The sequence below is a fragment of the Callithrix jacchus genome, chromosome 5, assembly GCF_049354715.1.
Source record: "Callithrix jacchus isolate 240 chromosome 5, calJac240_pri, whole genome shotgun sequence".
Classification (NCBI taxonomy): Eukaryota; Metazoa; Chordata; class Mammalia; order Primates; family Cebidae; genus Callithrix; species Callithrix jacchus.
In genome coordinates, this window is record NC_133506.1 from 105853325 (window position 1) to 105874607 (window position 21283).

A 21283-nucleotide genomic window follows, 5' to 3' on the forward strand; every position below is an offset into this window, starting at 1 on the left:
TCCATCCTTACTGTGACCAGACTGCCCTCACTAAGCCCCATGGTGTGCAGTGAAGATGCTGTGATGTGGGATCTGACGGGATCGCTGGTACCCAGCAGATCCCAGCAGGTGCCTGTGAAGTGTGGCCAGCACCAGGCAGATGAAAGGTCTGTGTCCTGGACTGTGATGGGGCCAGGACTCTGCTGGGGATGCAGAGGCACCACAAGCTGAGACTAAATGAGAGAGAAGAAACCTAGAAAATGCCTCTTTTCAGGGGCCTCCTCTAGGGAGGAAAACAACACCCTCTGAACAAGAAACTTGAGTTCAAAGCCCAGCTCTGCTCCAGGCCAGGTGTGGGGCCCCAGATGACACATCCAACGCCTCCAGTGGTCAGAGAGTCCTCAGCTACAAAGTGAGCTTAACACCACCTCTTACAAGGATGTAGCCACAATATGTGTGACACACGCCTGGCACATAGTAGGTGCATAAATTAGTGATCTCCCTCTTTTGGCATCTATGACAGGTGGACAGCAGCCTTCATCACCCAAATGGGTCACTACCATTTAACAGCTGACTCTTCCACAGTTCTTTAAAATCCAGGCATAAGGAGGAAGGAAAGCAGGGCTGACAAATTACCCCAAAGATCTCAGCTTGGGTGGCAAACATGGGAACAAGCCAATTGCCATTACAGCCTGAGGTTCAAATCCTGGCCCAGTCATCAACTGCTGTGTGCCCTTTCCCAAGCCCCTTCCCCTCTCTGGGCTCAGTCTCCTCCCGTAATATGTGGGAATAAGAACGCCGGCCACACCTCTGCCATGTTTAATTTCAGCATCTGCTGGGAGACCTGGCATGGCAAGATTTTCTGAATTGAGTGCAACTTTCTACACTGTGCTGTGTACAATGAGGCCAGAGAGGAAATTAAGCCCGATCCTCTCTGGGAAGAAAAAAACCGGGCAGAATATAAACCTCAGTACCTTCCTTAAGCCTTAGGGAGCCAGAGGAAAGACAGGAGCCTCAGATAAGACAGGAGCCTCAGATAATTAAAAAGCAGTCCTGATTCCATTCATGAGGCTGATTTTAATGCCTTATCTGTGTGGTAGTGGGAGCATTAAGTCAGGCATTTGAAGCTGTTTCCGAGGCAAGATTTAGAAAGCCTGTGAATAATTCCCAAGGACCTCGTGGCAAGGCCAGGATTAAACACTTTGTCTTGGACAGCCACGTACACGCTCCCAGCTAAAGAGCCATAGAGTTTCCCTAATTGCCCTTGGCTCAGGCCCACATCAGCGTGTGCCTTCTGAGCACAGAACCCAGCCAGCAATAGGGACAGGAGAAGGCAGGGAGCGGGCTGGGGGCTAGAATGTGGAAAGCTGGTGGAAGGTACACAGAGCCCTCCACAGAGAGGAAACCTCGCCAGACCGGCCCGGCAGACAGGCCTGGGATTTCTAAGCATGGCTGAAGCACCGTCAGGTTTAGCCTGGCCAGACCCACCAGGATCCGGAGCCCCGAGGACCCTGGGAGAGCTTCTCAGGAGGCTTTTACCATCCAACCCTGGCCTTTCCAAGCTGCCCCAGCAACCCTGGGGCCACGCCTGCCCCACTCCATCCCCCACCATGGTGGAGGCCGCAGCCCCCCAGGGCAGCAGGCCAAGGGAGAGGGCGGCAGGTCCCACGTACCCAGGCCTGTCACTTTCCGCAAGCAGGTGAGGGCGTACTGCAGGCGGCCACACTCCTCCGCACTGGCCCCACAGCGCCGCAGCGTCTCCTTCACCCTGGCCTCGTTCATCTCCAGCAGGGCATCCAGCGTGAGCTCTCGGGGGATCTCCTGAGGGGACAGAGCGACAGGCAGAGAGGCGGTGAGCAGTCAGCGGGCCCAGGAGCCCCTCAGCCTCAGGCCGGCCTCCCGCTGAGTGGCAGGGGCCAGCTGCTGGCTGGGCTGGCCTCTGACCAGAACCACCACGTGCTTGGGGACACAGGCAGAGCTCCCTGGCCCCCACCCTGCAGGCTCCCAGAGACAGCAGCTGAAGCAGACTCAGTGGGGGATGAGGGGAAGAAGTAAAGACCAGAAAGGTTTGGATGAGGCCCAGCTTGTCTCTTCTTACTCCTCTGCATAGAAAAAACCCCAGCAAATCATAACAACCTTTTAGAATGACAAGTACTTCAGACGAAGAAGGCCCTTTACGATTTTGTTGTATCTGAATCCGACAAGACAGATTTCAAATCAAACTGGCTTAACCAAGGAAGCATTAAAAAAAAACCTGGCCAAACACTGCAGAGGCACGTACTGCCTCCCCTGATTCTGTCAAAACGTTTCACTAGGCCCACTTGACAGCTGAAGAAAGATGCTCAGCGAAGTTATGTCACCTGCACCAGGTCACTGGGCCATAGGGGCAAGAAAGTAGCAGGCAGAATTTTATGGTGTGGCTTCAGCCCCGGTGTGGCTGCTGCTCATGTTACATTACAGCAGTCTCCCTCTTATCCACAGTTTCAGTTACCAGCAGCCAACCACATCTTAGAACTACTACATGGAAAATGCCAGAAACAAAAAATTTAGTTTTAAACTATGCACCATCCTGAGTAATGTGATGTAATCTCGCGCCATCCAGCTCCATCCCCCCAGAGACGTGTATCGTCCCTTTGTCCATGCTGTCTCCACTCCTGGCCTGTTAGTCACTTGGTAGCCGCCTTGGTTATCAGATCAGCTGCCAGGACCTCTCCCCAAGCAGGCACTTTATCATCTCATGTCATCACACGATGAGGAGTGAGAACAGTAAGTAAGACATGCTGAGAGAGAGGAGAGAGAGACCACATGCCTATAACTTTCATTCTAGCATATTGTTGTAATTGCTCTATTTTGTTATTGTTGATTATTAATATCTTACTGTGCCCAACTTGCTAACTTTATCAGAGGTATGTATGTACAGGAAAAAAACATAGTATATATAGGGTTCAGTACTATCCATGGTCTCAGGTATCCACTGAGGGTCCTGGCACATATCCCCTGCAGACAAGGGGGAACTACTATGTACAGCAAAAGGAAAATTATCCGAGTAGGCTACATCCGAGCACAAGAGCCCTTTAAAAGCAAAGGGTTCTCTTGAGCTGGTAACAGAGAAGTCAGATACTTGAATTGTGACAAGGACTCAGCAGACTTTGAAGAAGGAGGGGAACGGGGGTGACCTCTGGGAGGAAGAGTGGCTCCTGGCTGACAGCCATTGAGGGAATGAGGACCTCAGACCTCCAGCCACAAGGAAATGGATTCCGCCAAAAACCTGAATGAACATGCAAGTGGATTCTTCCCCAGAGCTTCCAGGTAAGAGGAAGGCCTGGCCTACACCTAGACACCAACTTGTGAGATCCCAAGTAGGGATGTAAGCAGAGCTCACCTGGATTCCTCCACTCAGTCTTCTACCTAGAGAACCGTGAGCTCATAAGCAGATGGTGTGTCACGCTGCTACATTTGTTACAAAGCAATGGAAAATACAAAGAGTGGATGTTTGAATCAAGGCCCAGCAGACTTCAAAACTTGCGCCCTTTCCTCTCATCAAGGAGGGAGGAAACCTCTCCAGCTCTGACTACTTTGAACCACATGATGCTGTCAGAGGCCTTCGAACCACAGTCATTCCATTTTGAATAGGGCTGGGTAAAATGAGAGCAAGACCTGCTCAGTGCCTCCCCAGGAGGTCAGGCATTCATAATCACAGGGTGAGACAGGAGGTCACAGATACCCGTCACAAAGACCCCGTGATAAAAGGGTAAAGAAGCCAGCGAAAACCCACCAAAACCAAGATGGCGACCACAGTGACCTCTGGTCTTCCTCACTGCTCACTACATGCTAATTATAATGCATTTGCATGCTAAAAGACACTCCCACCAGTGCCATGACAGTTTACAAATGCCATGGCAATGCCCAGAAGTTACCCTATATGGTCTAAACGGGGGGAGGGGTCCTCAATTCCAGGAATTATCTGCCCCTTTCCCAGAAAATTCATGAATAATGTACCCCTTGTTGGGCATGTGATCAAGAAATAACCATGAAAATAGCCACAGCAGTGCTCAGGGCGGCTCTGCCTATGGAGTTGCCATTCTTTTTGCTTCTCTACTTCTCTAATAAACTTGCTTTCACTTTACTCTGTGGACTCACCCAGGATTCTTTGTGCAAGACTCATGAACCCTCTTTTGGGATCTGGAATAGGACCCCTTTCCAGCAACTATACCAAGCCTGGGACAAACAAACAAACAAAAAAACCGATGGGACATGCCTCTGGCCTCAAGTGGCTGGCAGTCCAGTGGGAGGGGTGACAGACATTAAAACAGGTAAGTGTCATGTAGTAAGATGTCCACTAGAACAGAGAGAGTTCAAAGAGCTATGGGAACAGATCAGACTTTTTTTTTTTTTTTTTGGCCTTTAACCCCTTCTATATTTTCCAGATTTTCTATAACAGAGAAGGGCCAGACATTCCACATCAAATGACTGCTATAAGGCTCACAGTTCTTGAGAATCTAAGCTAATTTTCAATGATTTTTAGCAAGTTGTGTCTAATTTTACTTTTAAGCACTAATTTCATTTTCACTCCATTTGCATGCTGTAATTCTTTGCCTCAAGTATCAAAACTAACCCTGATGAAGACACTGGCTGGGTCCTGAGGGCAGGGGCCCAGCACACACCCCCCTCTCCCATGGCGTGGCTGGAGCTAGATGCCTGCCTTTGTTTTTTTGTTTTTGTTTTTTACTGTGCCCAAGATGCTTTTGTATCTTGTCAGTATATTCTTCAATCTCCAGGGCTGTAAGCAAGAATCACATCACCATTTAGGAGGATTCACACCAAAATAAAACCAGAGACATAACAGTACCAAGAAGCTCATCACTGACTGGCCAGAACCCTGGTTACCTTCCAGAAGATAAAACTAAAGTGTCACAGGAAACCATCGATGAGAACGGCACCAGCTGGGGAGGCAGATTAGACAAATGGTGCCATGTGGGAGCTTCTATTCAATCAATGTCTGGCTTCATTTCCCTTAGCCGGCCTTCCATTGAAATGACGTTTGGTTATCTTTGCCCTCATTTCACTGCGAAGAGTACCTTGGCAATACTGTGAGGGCAAGCACAGAAGTGACCTTCACCTTATCTGTACAAAGCCATCCTCTACCTTTCTCTGGAAGGATGTCCTCTGTTTGTCTCTTCACCACATACTTCAAGGCTGTGATGACTCAGCAGTTTCCACAGAAGATGGGAGAGATGTTTAATGGGGGCCGGGGGGCCAGGCCAAGGAAACCCAATCTTCAACCTAACTATAATACAAACAGGGATTCTTTTTCTTTTATTTCATTCCTCTCTTCCTCACCCATAACCAAGTCTCAAGTTCTCAAACATGTTATAGTGGACCCCAAGTTTCTCTTCAAGGAATCAGTATGTCAGTATATTCAGCTCTCTTATTCTTAAATTCTCTGTTTCAAAGTTTAACTTCCTTGTAATTCCAGTAAATGACCTTCTCCACCGGTTGTAATCAGTAGTTCATATCTGTTCCCCTGCCCCCATCCCCCCCACCCAATGCCATCCTGACTCGTCCCAGGCACCTGGTCCAGTCACCTGCTCGGGTCACCTTCTTTGACCTAGGTCACTCCTGGCTACCTGTTCTGACCCACCTGTAACCGTCCCTCCTGCCAAAACACCCACCCTACCGCTCTAGCTCAGACCCTTGCTCTCTTTAAAATAGCCAATCGGGATTAGTCTAGCTTGCGCAGTCTAACCCTAGCCAATAAGGGAATGACACAGCAGTAGGGACGACCTCTGTCAGGCGAAAGCACCCCTTCCCCCTTGTCCAAGCATGCAGCCACCACTGCTCCATCTGTGAGCCACACCCTTCTATAGAAGTAAATTGCCTTGCTGAGAGGATTTATCTTCAAGTGCTATTTCTTTTGCGGCATTGAAATTTCACTTATAACAAACATAATAACTACATTTATTATTACAAACTATTTGCCAGAACAATATGCCCGGGGCTTTGCATATGTTAGTTTATCTTTAATCAATTCAGCAAGTAAATGCAGTTAAGTCCATTTTATTGAGGCTCAGAGACCTCACAGCTTAACAAGTGGCTAGGCAGAATTGAAACCCACATGTGCCTGATTCCAAACCTCCTCTAAATATTCCATGCTGTCACTTGTTAACCTGACCAAGCCTTGGGATACAGCAGCTACCTGTCAGGAAAAATTATTTTTTTCAAAGCAAATTAATTTCTACCTACTTTCAGAAAACAGAAGTGAGGTAGAGAAACAACTGGATTGGTTACAGTTCCTTTGCCTTATTTGAACAAGGTTGGAACAGTTGGCTATGTTTGATTGGCTAAAACTCAGTGACTGACACAAGTGGAGGCTACACCTCCCCTTTTATAGTTCACGATATACAGAAAAACCTTTAGGCTGGACTTAAAATATCTAAGGAGGCAGCTTTAGGCTAAACTCGATTTAACACACTTCCCTGCCTTTTTACTGGACAAGAAACCCAACAACAGCAATGGCAATGCTAAACAGAAACCCCACCACCACCCCCTCCACCTCTGCTTCCCTCCCTTGGTGCTGGGGACAAGGGTAGGCTATGGAGGGGTGCCAGACCTTCTGATTTTAAAGAAATCCAAATTTTTATTTTGAAATCCTGACTTTTACATGGTGGTAACTAATTCAAATTTGTAAATACAAAACAGATTAAAATGATGTCCACGAAGAACACAGGGCCCCCAGGCCTAAGTTCAGAGAATCTGATGCCTTCCAAAGTTAATCTGATTGGTGAGTGACGACTAAAACGTTATTTCTGTAGGCAAATGGGGAAGGATGCTGGCCCAGCAGCAAGTACTCCAGGGGACCAGGCTTTCTCAGTGAGGGCCCACTCTAGAAACAAAGTGCCTGGCCTCCCAACTCTACCAGACTTTGAGACCCAACATTCACTTAAGAAAAGAAAGCCACCAGGAAGTCCTCGTGGCTGTGCGGGCCCCTACAAGGGGCCCTGATATCTCCCAGTATCATGATTCAACAGTGCCCCAAAGCAACTCAGCACCCCCGAAACCTCACACGTGGATGTGACTTGCCCACCCACAGTGACAGGCACAGCCAGGTCTGATTTAGGAAGATGTTTCAAAGCAGAGTAACTCACAACTTTCCTGGATCATCTCTAAACCAAAGACAAATTAGGGAATCAGTTTTGCCACCTGCTAAAGTGAACTCGCAGGTGAAGCCACTCTGAAACCTTCTCAGGTCTGAGAAGCTCCAATGCCCCAGGAGGGCATCTCACCTGCCAGGAGGTGCACAGAAGATGCTAAGTTGCTCAAAGCCAAGGGCAAAAGGCCCCTCTCTCTGCCCATACCCCAAAGTTCTGGAGAACCTGGCTGGGAGTCCACTCGGCTTCCAGGAAAATTACTGCCCACCCTAGCTTCTGTCTAAAGAAGAAAATATGGAACTAGAAACCAAGAAGGGAAGACATGGATGCCCTCGGGGTTAACAGGGTGCACATAGGCGGGACGGCAGGAATGAGGAGCAGAGTGAGAGTGTCAGAGGTTACTGGCTCCCTGCCTCTGCCTCTCTCTCCCTCAGACCAGGAGATATGTTTTCCAGCAGGTGGGATTAAGATATTCTTTCTGATAATATTTAGAGAGCAGGGCCAGTTGAGCACTTAGGTTACTCCCAGTCTGTGACAATCCAGTCACGTCATTAACAGAGAATGCTGGTCTCCTTTCTCTCCAGTGGAGGGTGAGGACAGGTTTGGCCAACACGCTACCCCCTCCCCCAACAGCTGGCAGAGGCTGACGTCACAAGCCATGCTGGGTAAGCTGGCAGCTCAGGGCCAACTGGGTATCAAATAGTATCCCGGGATTTACCAGCAGCCACGGGGCTGCCTGGGGTCTATACTTAGAAATCTGGGTCGGCTGACACTGAGAGGCGCCATACGCCCTGTGACCAGTCAGGTGGATCAGGGAAATGCCAGGGGCAGCACCGCTGGTGCACTGGCCACGTATACAAACACATAACACTTCATGCTGGAACACGGGTGAAAGCTGGGATGAAGGAAGATCAAGAAGCAAACCCACGCTCTGTGTTTCTGTTCAGCTTTGCAGCTCAGAGCATGCCTCAGGCAGTAATGCTGGAATACAGGGCCATCTGTGGCACCTGGAAGCCTGCTATGTGCAAGCAGGTGCATCCCCAGCCTCCCTAGCTGTGATGAAAGGGATCCTTAACCCCGACTCTTTCCCAGGGACTGCTCAAACCAGAGAGGCCAAAGGTGGGCTTTTAGAGCCCTGTGGGTGGTGACGAACAACCCTGCGCATACCTCTGAGGCCAGAGCCCAGTGGGGCTGGAAGGAGAGAGAGAGGAGCCAGTGGGGAAGGTTTCTATGGCAGCCCAGCCTGGGAGCCGCATGTCTCAAACTGGCAAGGGAGCATCTGATAGACGTTCCTCCTACCTGCACCCCACCGCTGGAGCTGATGGAGAGGGAGGAGTGAGACCTGGATACCTGGATAATAACAGATATTCTGGGAGGCATAGGAGGGGCTGAGGCAAAAGCCTAGGTCAGGCAGCCTCCAGGGGCTTCCACAGAAATCAGCCAAAAGCCTGGGGATGCTGGTGTTACTTTTTTGGCCAGTTCTGCACCCAACCTCCTCACTAGCCCACCCCTGGGAAGCAAGGAGAACAAAGCCTTCTCCTGGGAGAGTCAGTTGCTTCCTCGAGGGCAACCCCTCCCCTCAACACCATTCCCCAGAGGCCAGCACAGTGAAGGAAAGAGCCAGACTGGGTACCCGCAATGCCCCTCACCTCAGACAAGTCCCCGCCCCTCTTTGGGCTTCAGATTTCCCATTTATAAAGTAAGTGGCTCTGCCTAGAGCAGATCAGTGGCTCTCAATCCAACTTGTGCCCTGGAATTTGTCAGGGACTTTAAAAATGAATCACAGTATTTGGGCCCTACCTCAGACCAGCCAAATCAGAATTTCTGGAGGTGGGGACCACGAGGGCAGACAGGCGTCAGGGCCCAATGTCTGGCTATAGTAGCCCAAGGCAAGGTCTGGGGATGTCCAGATCAGAAGGCAGATGTGGCCTCAGCAGGGCAATGTGCTGCAGCCTGTCCTCCTGTCTGTGCTCAGGAGGCCACACTCCTTCCGCTGAACTCCAGCCCAGCCCAGGCTCATAGCTGTCCCAGGGGATGTCCTTTCCTGTGCACAGGGCCCTGCCTCCGTCCCCACAAAGCAAGTAGGGGCTGACAGTGGGGAGCCAGGCTTGAACTGGCACTGTCAGGACTGTTTTTTTCTCATGTATGCATTGGTACTCTGGGATTGAAAGCTTGTCTAGAAAGAAGGTACGGCGGCTGATGCGGAGGGATACAGGTCAAAGGGGAGAAGGAGATGAGGGAGGGTTCAAGAAAGGGCGATAAGCATTTATTACACATTCCTTCGTGCCAGGCACTCTGTCAGATGAACCAGAGGTCAGCACATGCAAGCCTCATAATGCCCTGAGATGGGAGATAAGGCTGAGAGAGGGTGGGTAACTTGCCCAAGACCACGCGGAACAAGGCCATCTCCACCCGCTGCCAGGCAGCCCTGGTGTCCACTGCCTTGCACCATGAAGTGAGCCCTTTTTCCCAGGGCAGTGTTTATTTGCCACCACTGGCATCACAGGTCACATCTGCCTTTCCAGACCCCATACCGCTCTATCCCTGGGCCCAGTCAGGGTAAGCTCTGGCCGTGGGGTTTCAAGCAGCTGCAGAAGGCTCCTCCAAGGAGGTCTCTCTACATTCCTTTTTGATCCCGCTTAGTCTCCTCTCCAGTCCTTTGGAGGAAGCTGGCACTTCCCTTTTTTTTTTTTTAGACAGGAGCTTTGCTCTTGTTGCCAAGTCTGGAGTGCAATGGTGCGATCTTGGCTTACCGCAAGTTCTGCCTCCCGGGTTCAAGCGGTTCTTCTGCCTCAGCCTCCCGAGTCGCTGGGATTACAGACATGTGCCACTATGCCCAACTAATTTTGTATTTTTAGTAGAGATGGGGTTTCTCCATGTTGGTCAGGCTGGTCTCAAACTCCTGACATCAGGTGATCTGCCTACCTCAGCCTCCCAAAGTGCTGGGATTACAGAGTGAGCCACCTTGCCTGGCTCAAGTTGGCACTTTTCAACTCTGCCTGGGACCAGATTTTTAGCTTCCAGCTGCACCTGCTGTCACCACAGCCATCCCTTTCTCTCCAGCCAGCCCTCCCTCCTGGAAAGCCGGTCCTGTGGCTGCCTCCTTGCTCTCCCTATCAGTGTGGGAAGGCCCCATTCCACCTCCTATAAACCCGGAGGTGTGGCACACAGTATGAGAACAGGCAAGCTTCTTCTGAAAGCCATACAGAGTCTCTTCAGCTTTGTGGGCCACACGGTCTCGGTCACAACTGCTTCACTCTGCCGCTGTGGCACCACAAGAGCCACAGACAACATGTACACAAATGGGCGTGGCTGCACTCCCATAAAACCTAACTACAGATACTGAAACAAATTTCATGTAGCTTTCATGGGTCACAAAATAGTCTGTTTCTCATTCCTCCTACCAGTTCAAAACGTAAAAACCATTCTTAGTTCACAAGGCTCTAGACAAACTAGAGCTGGGCTGGACTTGGCCCATGGGCCAGAGTTTGGCAACCCCCAAACACACACCAATGCTGCTAGGCTCCCACAGCTTTGACGCCCTCCCTGGCTGAACTCCGAGCTCTTGCTCTGAATGTGTGGAAGAGGAGGGGACTTGTCTGACCATGCTCTTTTCATTGGTGTGTCCAAGCAGTGTGGGGGCTCCTGGTGGCACTGGGCCTGGCTGCTTCTCCTTTCCCACATCCCGCCTGACCCCAGCATGCAGTCAGGACAGGTTTGCGGGTAGGCACACATCTGCCATTAGCGGCCTGCATCTTGTCACATTTCTCTTCGTCATCAACACACATTTCTAAACCCAGGCTGCCGTGTGAAAATGGCCAGACGTGTCCTGCATTAGAGAAACACACACGTAATTCAGCTTCGGGCACTGGTGCATCCCCCAATTGCTCCCAAAATGTAGAAAGGAGATAGGGAGGCTTCTACAGGGTGGGTTTCCCCACACCCAGGATGTTTTGTAACATTTTACAAAATGTGTGATTGTAAAATTTAAATTTTTTTTTAAAAAAGAAACAGTATTATCCACAAGATCCCACACTAGAACTTGAGTCAAGATGAACACATCAAATTAAAAAAATATAGATTTAAAGAACATTCATATTTAAAGGAAAAGTGGGGTCAAGATGGAACATGGGAGGGTGAGCCAAAGAGCTGTGTTAACCCTTGGGAGACATTAAACTTCTAGGGGACTGGCAAATGAGAAAGCCCTTCCCTGTTCAAAACAGGGCTATGTGCAGGGGCCGGAGCTGAGGGCCCAGGGTCAGAGTCCCTTTCTGGGGTGGCAGCTGGGTGAGGAGCAGGCTACAGGGGAGGGTAAGTAGAGGATGTGCCATCCAACAGGATACTTTTCCTCTACAAGAGGTAGAGTCCTGGCAGCAGGCCTAAGCTGGGACTGTTGCCAGGAAACTGGGACGTGGTAAACCTATGCAGAGGGTGCAGGGTGCCAGGTGTGGCTAGAATGAAACAGGGGTTCCCAGGTGTAGCCATGTCCCCGGCATCTTTACTGCTCCCCCTCCCCATTCTCCCCTGCTCGGACACGCCATTGAAAAGAGCACGGTGAGATGAGTCCCCTCCTCCTCCACATGTGCAGGGCAAGAGCTCGGAGTTCAGCCAGGGAGGGCCCTGACACCAGAGAGGACCCAGACTGTCAAACAGGCCTCATGGCACCAGCCTTAGAGTCTGGTGGGTCCCCTGTGGGGCCAGGAGCCAAATCACAGATGCCCTCCACCAGAGGGACATGCCCCAGTGTCTAGCACGTGAGGTCTGTCCTTTGGGGCATCTGTCTGTCCGTTCAGGTGGGGGATGAGCCGGGCTGCAGGAAGTGAGCCCAGAGCTAGAGACAGGAGAACCTGGCTCCTCTGCCTGGGAGCTGCTCCATGGGGGTCCAACTAGCAGATGGGCCACTCAGGAGCTCCTGATCCCCTCAGGGAGCCCCTCTCTGTGGTTTTCCAGAAACCCTGAAAACAACTGTTACCCCATAGCAGCAATAGGCGTCGAAGCTGTGGGAGCTCAACAGAGCCCCTGAGCAGAGGGCCAAGGAGGAGTGGGGGAGACCAATGCCACAGCCACAAGGTTCTAGGGGCATGAAAGGGGCTAACGGCTACTCAAGGGGTTGGGAAGAAACTCCTTCTCTGCCAAGGTCAAAGACCGGCTCCAAAGGGAACTCAGGGACAATCTAGTCAGCACTCATTTTATAGAGGAGGAAACCTGCCTGGGTCACCCCAAACAATGGCACCAGGACCAGGATTCAGCTGTCCAGACCCACTTGCCAGCAATCAATGCCAGGATATACCATGCCCCCAGGAGGGTGTGCCAGTTTCCAGCAGGCATTCCCTGCCCAAGTGCAAAGCTTTCATTCCTTCCAGGTTTTCTGAGCTAGTCCAAGAAGGGAGCCAAGGTCAAGATCTCCCTGAGGTCTGCCCCGAGGATCACCTCCCTCTGCCTAAGGGATGCCAAGCCACACGAATGCCTTGTGGGCCCAGAGCCCCGTGCAATCCAGAAGCAATGCTGCTCTGGGCCCGTGGCCTCACCTGGAGCCTAGCCAGGCCCTAATGCCTCAGTGGCTTAAAAGGTGGCAGATGGGCAGAACTCCTCAAGTCCATATTCTTATCCACCTCTACCCACTATCACTTACTTATTTTTTTAAAGAGACCAAGGTCTCACTATGTCAGTCTGGCTAGTCTTGAACTCCCGGCCTCAAGCAAACCTGCCTTGGTCTCCCAAAGTGCTGGGATTACAGATGTGAGCCCTACTCCCACTTTGGTGACAATGCACTTCTCTTTGAGAGTTAGAATGCACTTTTTTGAGAGTTAGAAACAGATCCCATGTCACCGGCAACACCCTAACACCCAGGTCCTGAGACTCACTCAGGGCCATGGTGCCTGGATTCTTACACAGCTTCTTGACATACTTCCCCTTTCACAATCAGTCTAATCATAAAAATAACAACGCTTGGTATTATCACCACTCTGTAAGTGGCCTGGGCACAACTGCTTGGAAACTAAGGAACTGAGAGCTGCAGAGAGATGAAGTTACTGACCTGAAGACACAGCAAGCCCTGAGTAATAGGGCCTGGATTTGGACCTTGGTCTGTGTGACCCTAAAGTCAGCACTCACAGTCTCTATAACAATCAGTCTCCCTGGCCTGCTCAACCAGAAGCACAGAGAGGCAAGGCTGGTTCAGCCCATACAGCTCCATGTGCTTACGCTCCCTGTAAAAGCAGCATGCTTGGAACAAGTGTGTCCTACTCAAAAGCAGGAAATGACCAAACACCATTCACTAGAAGAATGGGGAGGATCTATTTCAGGAAGATTCTAACTGATCCCTAGTGGCCTTACACACGGAAGACAGCGAATAGAGTCATGAAACAGAAGTACCTTCTACCCCAACATGCGACTTCTCCACATGTGTTCTATAGCCAGTTAGCAAAGCAGGGACTCAGAGCCCAGCAAATGGACCCAGCTCCAGGGAGCTATGGGAAGGCCCCCTGGACCCAGACCCCCGTGCCTCCCTCATAATCCTCCAGCCCAGGTGGGATCACACCTTGGGCTTCTCTTGGCATCCCCAAAGGTAGGAGCCCTGTGCCCCTGGACACCTTGGCCATCACCCAGCTCCACAGGCAATGCATGGTGAGAGGGCCCGAGCCCAGGGTCCCCGGCAGCCCTGGCCCCCAGTGCAGTGTTCCAGGGAAGGAGGAGGCAGGGAGAGGGGTTTCTGTTTTCAAGACTGTAGTAAACAGTCACTGCAGCCAAAAATAGTTCGTGCCTAGGAGCTGGGGAGTCAGCACATACCTCCCGGGGCAGGTGCTGGGTGGGAGACGCACAGTCTCCAGCAGGCTCTGCAGCAGGGGCTGGGACCAGGCGCCCAGGATGTCTGGGATACCAGGCCACCAAGAGGTTTTCCCTGACTTGCCACCTCCCTCCAAAAAATAGGACCTGAGTCAATAAGAACACTGTCACCTCCCTCCTTCCAATAAATCATCTGGGGAACCCCCACCCCCACGTGAACTCCAGCTCCAACCCCAAGCCTCTCCAGCGTCTCACATGCTTGTGGTAGGGGGTATGGAGACTGACAGGAAGAACCCTGTGAACTACAGCAGATGCCTGGGACGGCTCATGGGACAGCCTTAAAAAGGATGCTTGCCTGTCAAAACTCCTAGAGGTCTACCCCAAAAACCGTGAACTTGAGTCCATGCAAATGAAAAAAATACATGTAGAAACAGTTACATGCTGGCTATCAATGACTGGCAGGGTTATGTGGGGGTTTTATTTTATTTTCAAACTTCTCTGTATTTTTAAATTTTCCTACAATGGATGTTCATAATTAAGATTTACAGAATGCTGCTTTAAAATCATAATTAATGGCCAGGTGCAGTGGCTCACACCTGTAATCCCAAAACTTTGGGAGGCTGAGGCAGGTAGACTACTTGAGTTCAGAAGTGTGAGACCAGCCTGAGCAACATGGCGAAACCCTGTCTCTACCAAAAATACAAAAAAATTAGCCAAAATTAGCCAAGTGTGGTGGCACGAGTGTAGTCCCAGCTACTCTGGAGACTAAGGTCAGGGGATTGCTTGAGGCCGAAAGATGGAGGGTGCAGTGAGCCAAGATTGTGCCAATGCCCTCCAGCCTGGGTGACAGGGCGAGACACAGTCTCAAAAATAAATAAATATAACAATAATAAGTAATAATAAAGTAATAAAATAAAGGAAAGATGCTCAGGCATTAGAGAGGGCATGTACAACATGGTCCTACCTAAGACAATTTAGACAGAGAGGGACAGAGAGTGTGTATTTCATGACCCATTCCTGGATATGAATCCCAGCTCTACCAGTTAACATTTAGGTGACCTCAGGTAGTGACAATTCACTTAGTTTCTCCATCCCTATTTTAAACTGAGGATAAAAGCACTGTCTCCTCATACAGTAGGGAGGACTGAATGAGACTCCATGTAAAGCTCACAGCTCAGTCCCAGGCACAATGGGAGTGCCTGCTAAAAGAATTACAGCATAAATTCATAAATAAACTACAGTGAAAAAGAAAAAGAGAAGGCCAGCAAAGTTGACTGACTGGAAGGAAATGCATCAAATGGTTTACAGTGTTCCCTTTGAGTAGTAAGATTACGGTGCAAACCGTAATAAATGGTGTAGCTGTTATTGTTTTCTATATTTTACACATTTTGAAAATAAACATATATGTAAATTACCGGATTATTAAGAAAACACCTAAAAAAACTAAGAGACAATGGTTGCCTTTGAGTAGGGTTTTCTTTGCCTTTCTATTATTTTCTAAAATAAACATTGATTTCATAATGAAGAAAATGGAAACGTTATTAAAAACAAAAACTGGAGGGTGGGCTCACCTATTGTATTCTAGAAACATGATCTCTGCAGACCCTTCCTGTGGAGCTGCAAAGCCTCTGACAAACCATCTCTGAGGAAGGAAGAGTTTTTACAGGTCTCTGCCTTCTGTTAGCAGGACTGTCTTTCCTCCAAGAACCCATTTCCTGAGCACAGGTGGCCCTGACCCTTCAGGCCTGGCCTCTCCACCAAGGTTAAACCTTCTGAGCCAATTGCCAGTAGGGGGGTGGGGGGAGTGTCTTTCCTCTTCCTAGCCCAGTGATTGGTTACAGTATGAGCATATGAACAAGACCAAGCCAATCAGAGCCTTCTCTGGGATTTTTCAGCTATTTTTCAGCCAAGGGAAGCAGCCCTTCATGGACAAGCATGAATATACAAGGTAGTGAGGTTCAGCTGCCTGTGCCATTCATACCTGCCATGTGGAGTAAGCCTGTCCCACGGGCATATCCTAATGGCATCATCTGAGCCCCTGCATGCAGACTTCCTTGGACTTACATTGCCTAAACTGGTAAGTCTCTGTTTTAATCCAACAGCTATCTGAACTTGCTATGAAAATGTTCTAACTTGGATTAGGAGAATATAATAGCTTCTGTTAAGTAATTACTATGATTCTGGTGCCATGCCATTCTCTCATTTGTCTATCTACACATCTCATCTAGTCAACAAATAGCTAATGAAGGCCGAACACCATAGCTCATGCCTCTAATCCCAACAGTTGGGGAGGCCAAGGCAGGCAGATCACCTGGTGTCAAGAGTTTGAGACCAGCCTGGCCAACATGGTGAAAAGCCGTCTCTACTAAAAATACAAAAAAATTAGCCAGGACTGGTGGTGGGCTCCTGTAATCTCAGCTACTCAAGAGGATGAGGCAGGAGAATCGCTTTAACCCAAGAGGTGGAGGTTGCAGTGAGCCAAGATTGTGCCATTGCACTCCAGCCTGGGGTAACAAGAGCAAAACTTCTCAAAAAAAAAAAAAGCTACTGAATACCAACTGTGTGCCAGGCACTTAGCACAGGAGATACAAAAGTGAATAAAATAGTCTTTTTCCTTAGGGAGCTTACATTCAAACAAGAACCATAGAATAAAAAACAAATAAAAGATATAGCTAAAATACGTAATTAGAGTTTATGAATGAGTGCTAAAAAGAAAAGAGCATGCCGATAAAAGTGGCAGGCATGGCAGGCCTCTAAGCTTAGACAAGGTGGCCTCTCTCAAGAGCTGACCTCTAAGTCCCGGTCAGAGGATGAGATGGCACCAGCCACAAGGTACAGCAACTTCCAGGCAGAGGAAGCAGAAGATACAAAGGCCCTGGGCTGAAACAGGAAACCATCTGATGGGTTCTCCTGCTGGTGGAAGAGTGAGGAGAGGCAGGGATTGACGTGGAAGAAGGTGGCAGATACTGGAAATTAAGAGGCCTCAAAGGTAGGGGAAGGGGTTGGATTTTGTGCTAAGCGTAACAAGACACTGACAGAATATTTAACTCAGAACTCTCTAGCTAGGTTCAGAGGCTCACGCCTGTAATTCTCACACTTCGGGAGGCTAAGGTGGGAGGATTACTTGGAGCCAGGAGTTTGGGACCAGCTTGGGGCAACAGGGCGAGACCCAATCTCCAAAAAAATAGCCAAGCATGGTGGTGCACATCTGTAGTCCTAGCTACTGGCGAGGTAGGGGGTTAGCTTGAGCCCAGGAGTTGAAGGCTGCAGTGAGCCCTGATTGCACCACTGCACTCCAGCCTGGGCAGCAAAAGAAAGAAAAGGAAAATGGAAAAGAAAGGAAACAGGAAAGGAGAAAGGAAAAAGAAAAAGTAAGAAAGTGAGATTGAGATAACTGATTTGCTAAAATCACTCTTTGCTCATGAAGAATGAAATGAAGAGGGCAAAGAGTGGATATAGGAAGTGGCAGGGGAAATCGCAGCAGTCCCCAGTCAGGACCAGGGAGGTGGCAGTGATGGAAAAGGGACGCAGAGGGACCTGAGACCCATACTTGGACAGAGGGTCAGTAGGATTTGCTATTTGATTCCACGTGGGCATTGAGGAAGCAGAATGAATCAGAAACACTCCCAGGTTTGAAGGAAGACAATAAGCAGGCTCAGAAAAGTCAAGGGACCTGTCCAAGGTCAGAAGGCTGGCCAAGTGGCAAAGGAAGAATTCTGTCAGAATTGCATCTGCCTCCAAGACCATTTACTTCCAGAGGTGACGCTCAAACAATTTTGTTTTCCAATCCTGTGGCCTCCCTAAAGGTACATAGCTAGGAGCAGGGGCCATTGAAATTTATGTGCCATTTTTTAAAAGGGTAGTAAGAGAAGAGATTGGTGCTTTATAATAGCTAAAACAGTGCAGAGCTGACATAAATATTCCCCAATGATATCTGGCCAGTCAGATCTGTTCTAGAGCAATCCTGCCTTTGAGGTGGTCCAAGAAGAAGGAGGCAACAAGCACAAGCTGACTGCTCAGGACCAGGTAGTCCCCCAGAGGGGGCTCAGGCACATGCTATACCACAGCCATCTCATGGCAGGGCTACGGGCACACAGTCCTGCTCAAGTCCAGCCTGTTGCCAATAGAAACCTGGGGCAGCTTGGGAGCCCTGGGACTGGGCAGGCCACCGGCAGCCACCTCGTCTTCACCCTCCCCAGAGATCCTTGTAATGCAACCTTCACTGGTCCAGATGAGAGCTCCTGAGATGCATTGGCCCAAGAGACCAAAATTCTTTGGATACACTTATTTGAATCCAGTCATTCAACAAGAACACCCACCACATGCCAGGCATTGGGGACAGAGCTGTGAAGGAAACGGCCAGGTTCCCCGCCAGCATGGTGCTTCTTGTCTAGTCAGTTTTCACTGGACTGGGCAGCCCAGAAATCCGAAGGATTGATCAAAAACACCAGGCAAGGCCGGGCGCAGTGGCTCACACTTGTAATCCCAGCACTTTGAGAGGACACGGTGGGCAGATCACTTGAGGCCTGGAGTTCAAGACTAGCCTGGCCAACATGGAAAAAAACCCGTCTCTACTAAAAATACAAAAATTAGCTGGTGTGGTGGTACGTTCCTATAGTCTTAGCTACTCAGGAGGCTGAGGCACGAGAATCACTTGAACCTGGGAGTGGGAGGCTGCAGTGAGCCGAGACTGCATCACTGCACTCCAGTCTGGTGACAGAGGGAGACCCTGTCACAAGCAAACAAACACCAAGCGGTACAGAACTAAGCAGGACATTCATGAGCATGATTTTTCCAATTTAATGAAACCAGGGAACCCCCCACTCTGAAAATGAAAAGTGGGTAACTTTGGCTCAGAAAAATTAGTGACTTCATCTGTTGGAGAGAGTGATGTCTGCCAGTTCCAGAAGGACAGGAAGTCAGGTTCAGTGCCTAGAATAGTGCTGAGCACACAGGTGCTAAGTATACATTCAGTGAGTAAATAAATAACTGAATGGACGTAGGACCTCAGCTCTGTACCTGACCATGCTTCATCCCTTCCCCCTCCCTGGGGCCACCACTCAGGTGTGCACCCTGGTTATTTGCAGACATGTGCATCACGCTAGCCGTAAGCTTCCAGGACAGACTATTTTGCTCATCAATTAATCCTCTGTGATAATTAATCAGGGTTCCAGGCTAAAGGTAAGTGATCAACGGGTGCATATGAGTAATGAGTGAATATAAAGGAAAGAGGAAACGAGGCAGGGAGAGAGAGAAAGACACGCGCGCGCGCACACACACACGCGCGCGCACACACACACACACACACACACACACACACACAAAGGCAGGCAGTCAATTCTTTACACAACTATATACCATACAGTAGCCCCAGACTGGACTACTCTGGGTAAGATATTAGATGATAAAATTGTGTGTGAGAAGGAAGTACAAGGACCTGAGTCTGAATCCTCATCTTGCCATCAGCTTGCAGGGGATCATCAGATCTCCCTCTCTCTGCCCCAGGGATAAGGATGAAACAGGATGACATCTACAAAATGCTGGCCTTGGAGCTTGCCCCTTCCTTCCATGCTCTGACTTCAGCTCCTCCCCTCACTGGCTGGCCGACACAGGCATGCCAGTCTACCATTTGCCTCCATTTCCCCATCCTAAGTGGGGAGCTGTGTGGCCCAGCATCCCCTGGGCTGGTACCAAGGCAGCCTGTGCTGCTGGGCTGGCACATGAGCACAGATCACTCCAGGAGTCCGGGTGAGGGTGTGTGCTGCTTCCTGGAGAGGCTCCCAGTTGCCAAAGAGCATGGTTGTTAGGACAGCTGGGCCTCTGGCTCTCAAAGAGAAAGTGTGGGGTGGACGAGAAGAGGGGTGGGAAGGAGAGGCTAGGAACAAGGGCCACAGTCATGCCCACTCAAGCTGCACCCCAGGAGCCACACACGGGCTCACTTTCCTGTTTTCAATCTCACGCATCCTCCTGCCTCACACAGCCTACACTCCTGGTGCCCACACAGACTCCGGCCACCCCCAGCCACAGGGAAACCAAAACAGTGGCAGAAGTCAGGTAGCTTTCTCCCCATCCTCAGGAGAAGGCCTCGGTGCAAACATAGGAACCCAAGGACAGAGGAGAGGGGAAGAGAAACATGGCCAGTCAGGATCACAACAGAAATCCCCTTACTGGATCCGCCTGCATCTTCAGTTCAGGAACCACCAGCAGCAAGAGCTTATTCCGGGGAACCTGTGGCTTTCGCCCTGGAATCCCAGACTCTGCAGCACCTACCTCTCCCAGCTAGAAATGCTCCCAGGCAGCGCCTGCCACTTCCTTTCAACAACTTCCAACCAGGAAATGGCTAAAGAAAAAAAAAATGGCATCATGCCAGCAGGCTCTGAAATCATTTCCCCAGCTGCAGCCAGAACATGAAGCTGTGACTTTTAGATGTAACCTGTGGGGCAGGGGCAGCTGGAAACAGCCAATGTGCGACTCCAAATGTCTGGGAGCGGGGCGGGGCCCTGCCTCTTAGCTCACTCCCATCTCATTTCCTATCCCGGCCCTTCCACCCTCCAGCCACGTGGGAGGCAGCACCCCTCACCCCTCACTCTCAGCCCGTCCCCATGTGAATGCAGGCTTCTTGCTAGGAGTTTTATTTTCCTTTAAACAATTATAATGTTCATTGGAATTCCTCCCGCTCTCTCACACATGCTTCCATGATCCACCCAGAGGGGCCCCAACCCCTACACTGCACACAGGGAGAGCTGTAGGAATCCACCCGGCTCCCTGCCAGGCTCCTCACAGACTCCTCCTCACGCGCTTCCCATGAGGATGGCTCTGATTTCCTCATCCTCAGGGTCTCTGCAGGCATTCTTCCCTCCACCTGGTATGCTCTTGCCCTTCCCGGACAGCCCTTCCCTGACCACCCAGGATGAGTCGCCTGCTGGCTCCAACAGATCCCATCTCGGAGATACCCCTCAGGGCATCTGGTGCCCCGCTCACTTCCTGTTTCACCCCAGCCGGTGCACTCCTGGGGCAGGGGAAGGTGTCTTAGCATCTCAGCTCTCATCACATGGCCCTGCCCAATGCAGCCATAGCCAGATGCCTATTCAAATTAAAATTCATTACAATAAAATGTGAATTTCAGTTTCTCAGTTGCACAACACACACTTCAAGTGCCCCCAAGCCACATGTGACTAATGGCTACCACGCTGATGGACAATGCCACGTTTTGGACAGCGCTGCTCTAGATGAAGGTCTAGTGGTTGGGCAAACACATGGAGGTGTCGCCCAAGTTCTGTCTCCAACATCTACAGACAGAGGAGAGAAGAAACCAAAGGTACGGCACACAGCACTGCGGCAGGCTCGCAGCCGCAGAGGGCTGACATCTG

At 50.2% G+C, this 21283-nt stretch overlaps 1 protein-coding gene across 2 annotated transcripts in view; it reads right to left on the bottom strand.

Moving 5' to 3' along the window:
• The window catches only part of KSR1 (kinase suppressor of ras 1), a 177418-nt gene that overhangs the window by 48539 nt on the left and 107596 nt on the right, over window positions 1-21283 (bottom strand). For both annotated transcript variants that reach the window (XM_035300987.3, XM_035300984.3), the window contains exon 3: window positions 1653-1800. In XM_035300987.3, the coding sequence (XP_035156878.1) occupies window positions 1653-1800 (148 nt within the window). The remainder of the gene's footprint in view (window positions 1-1652; window positions 1801-21283) is intronic.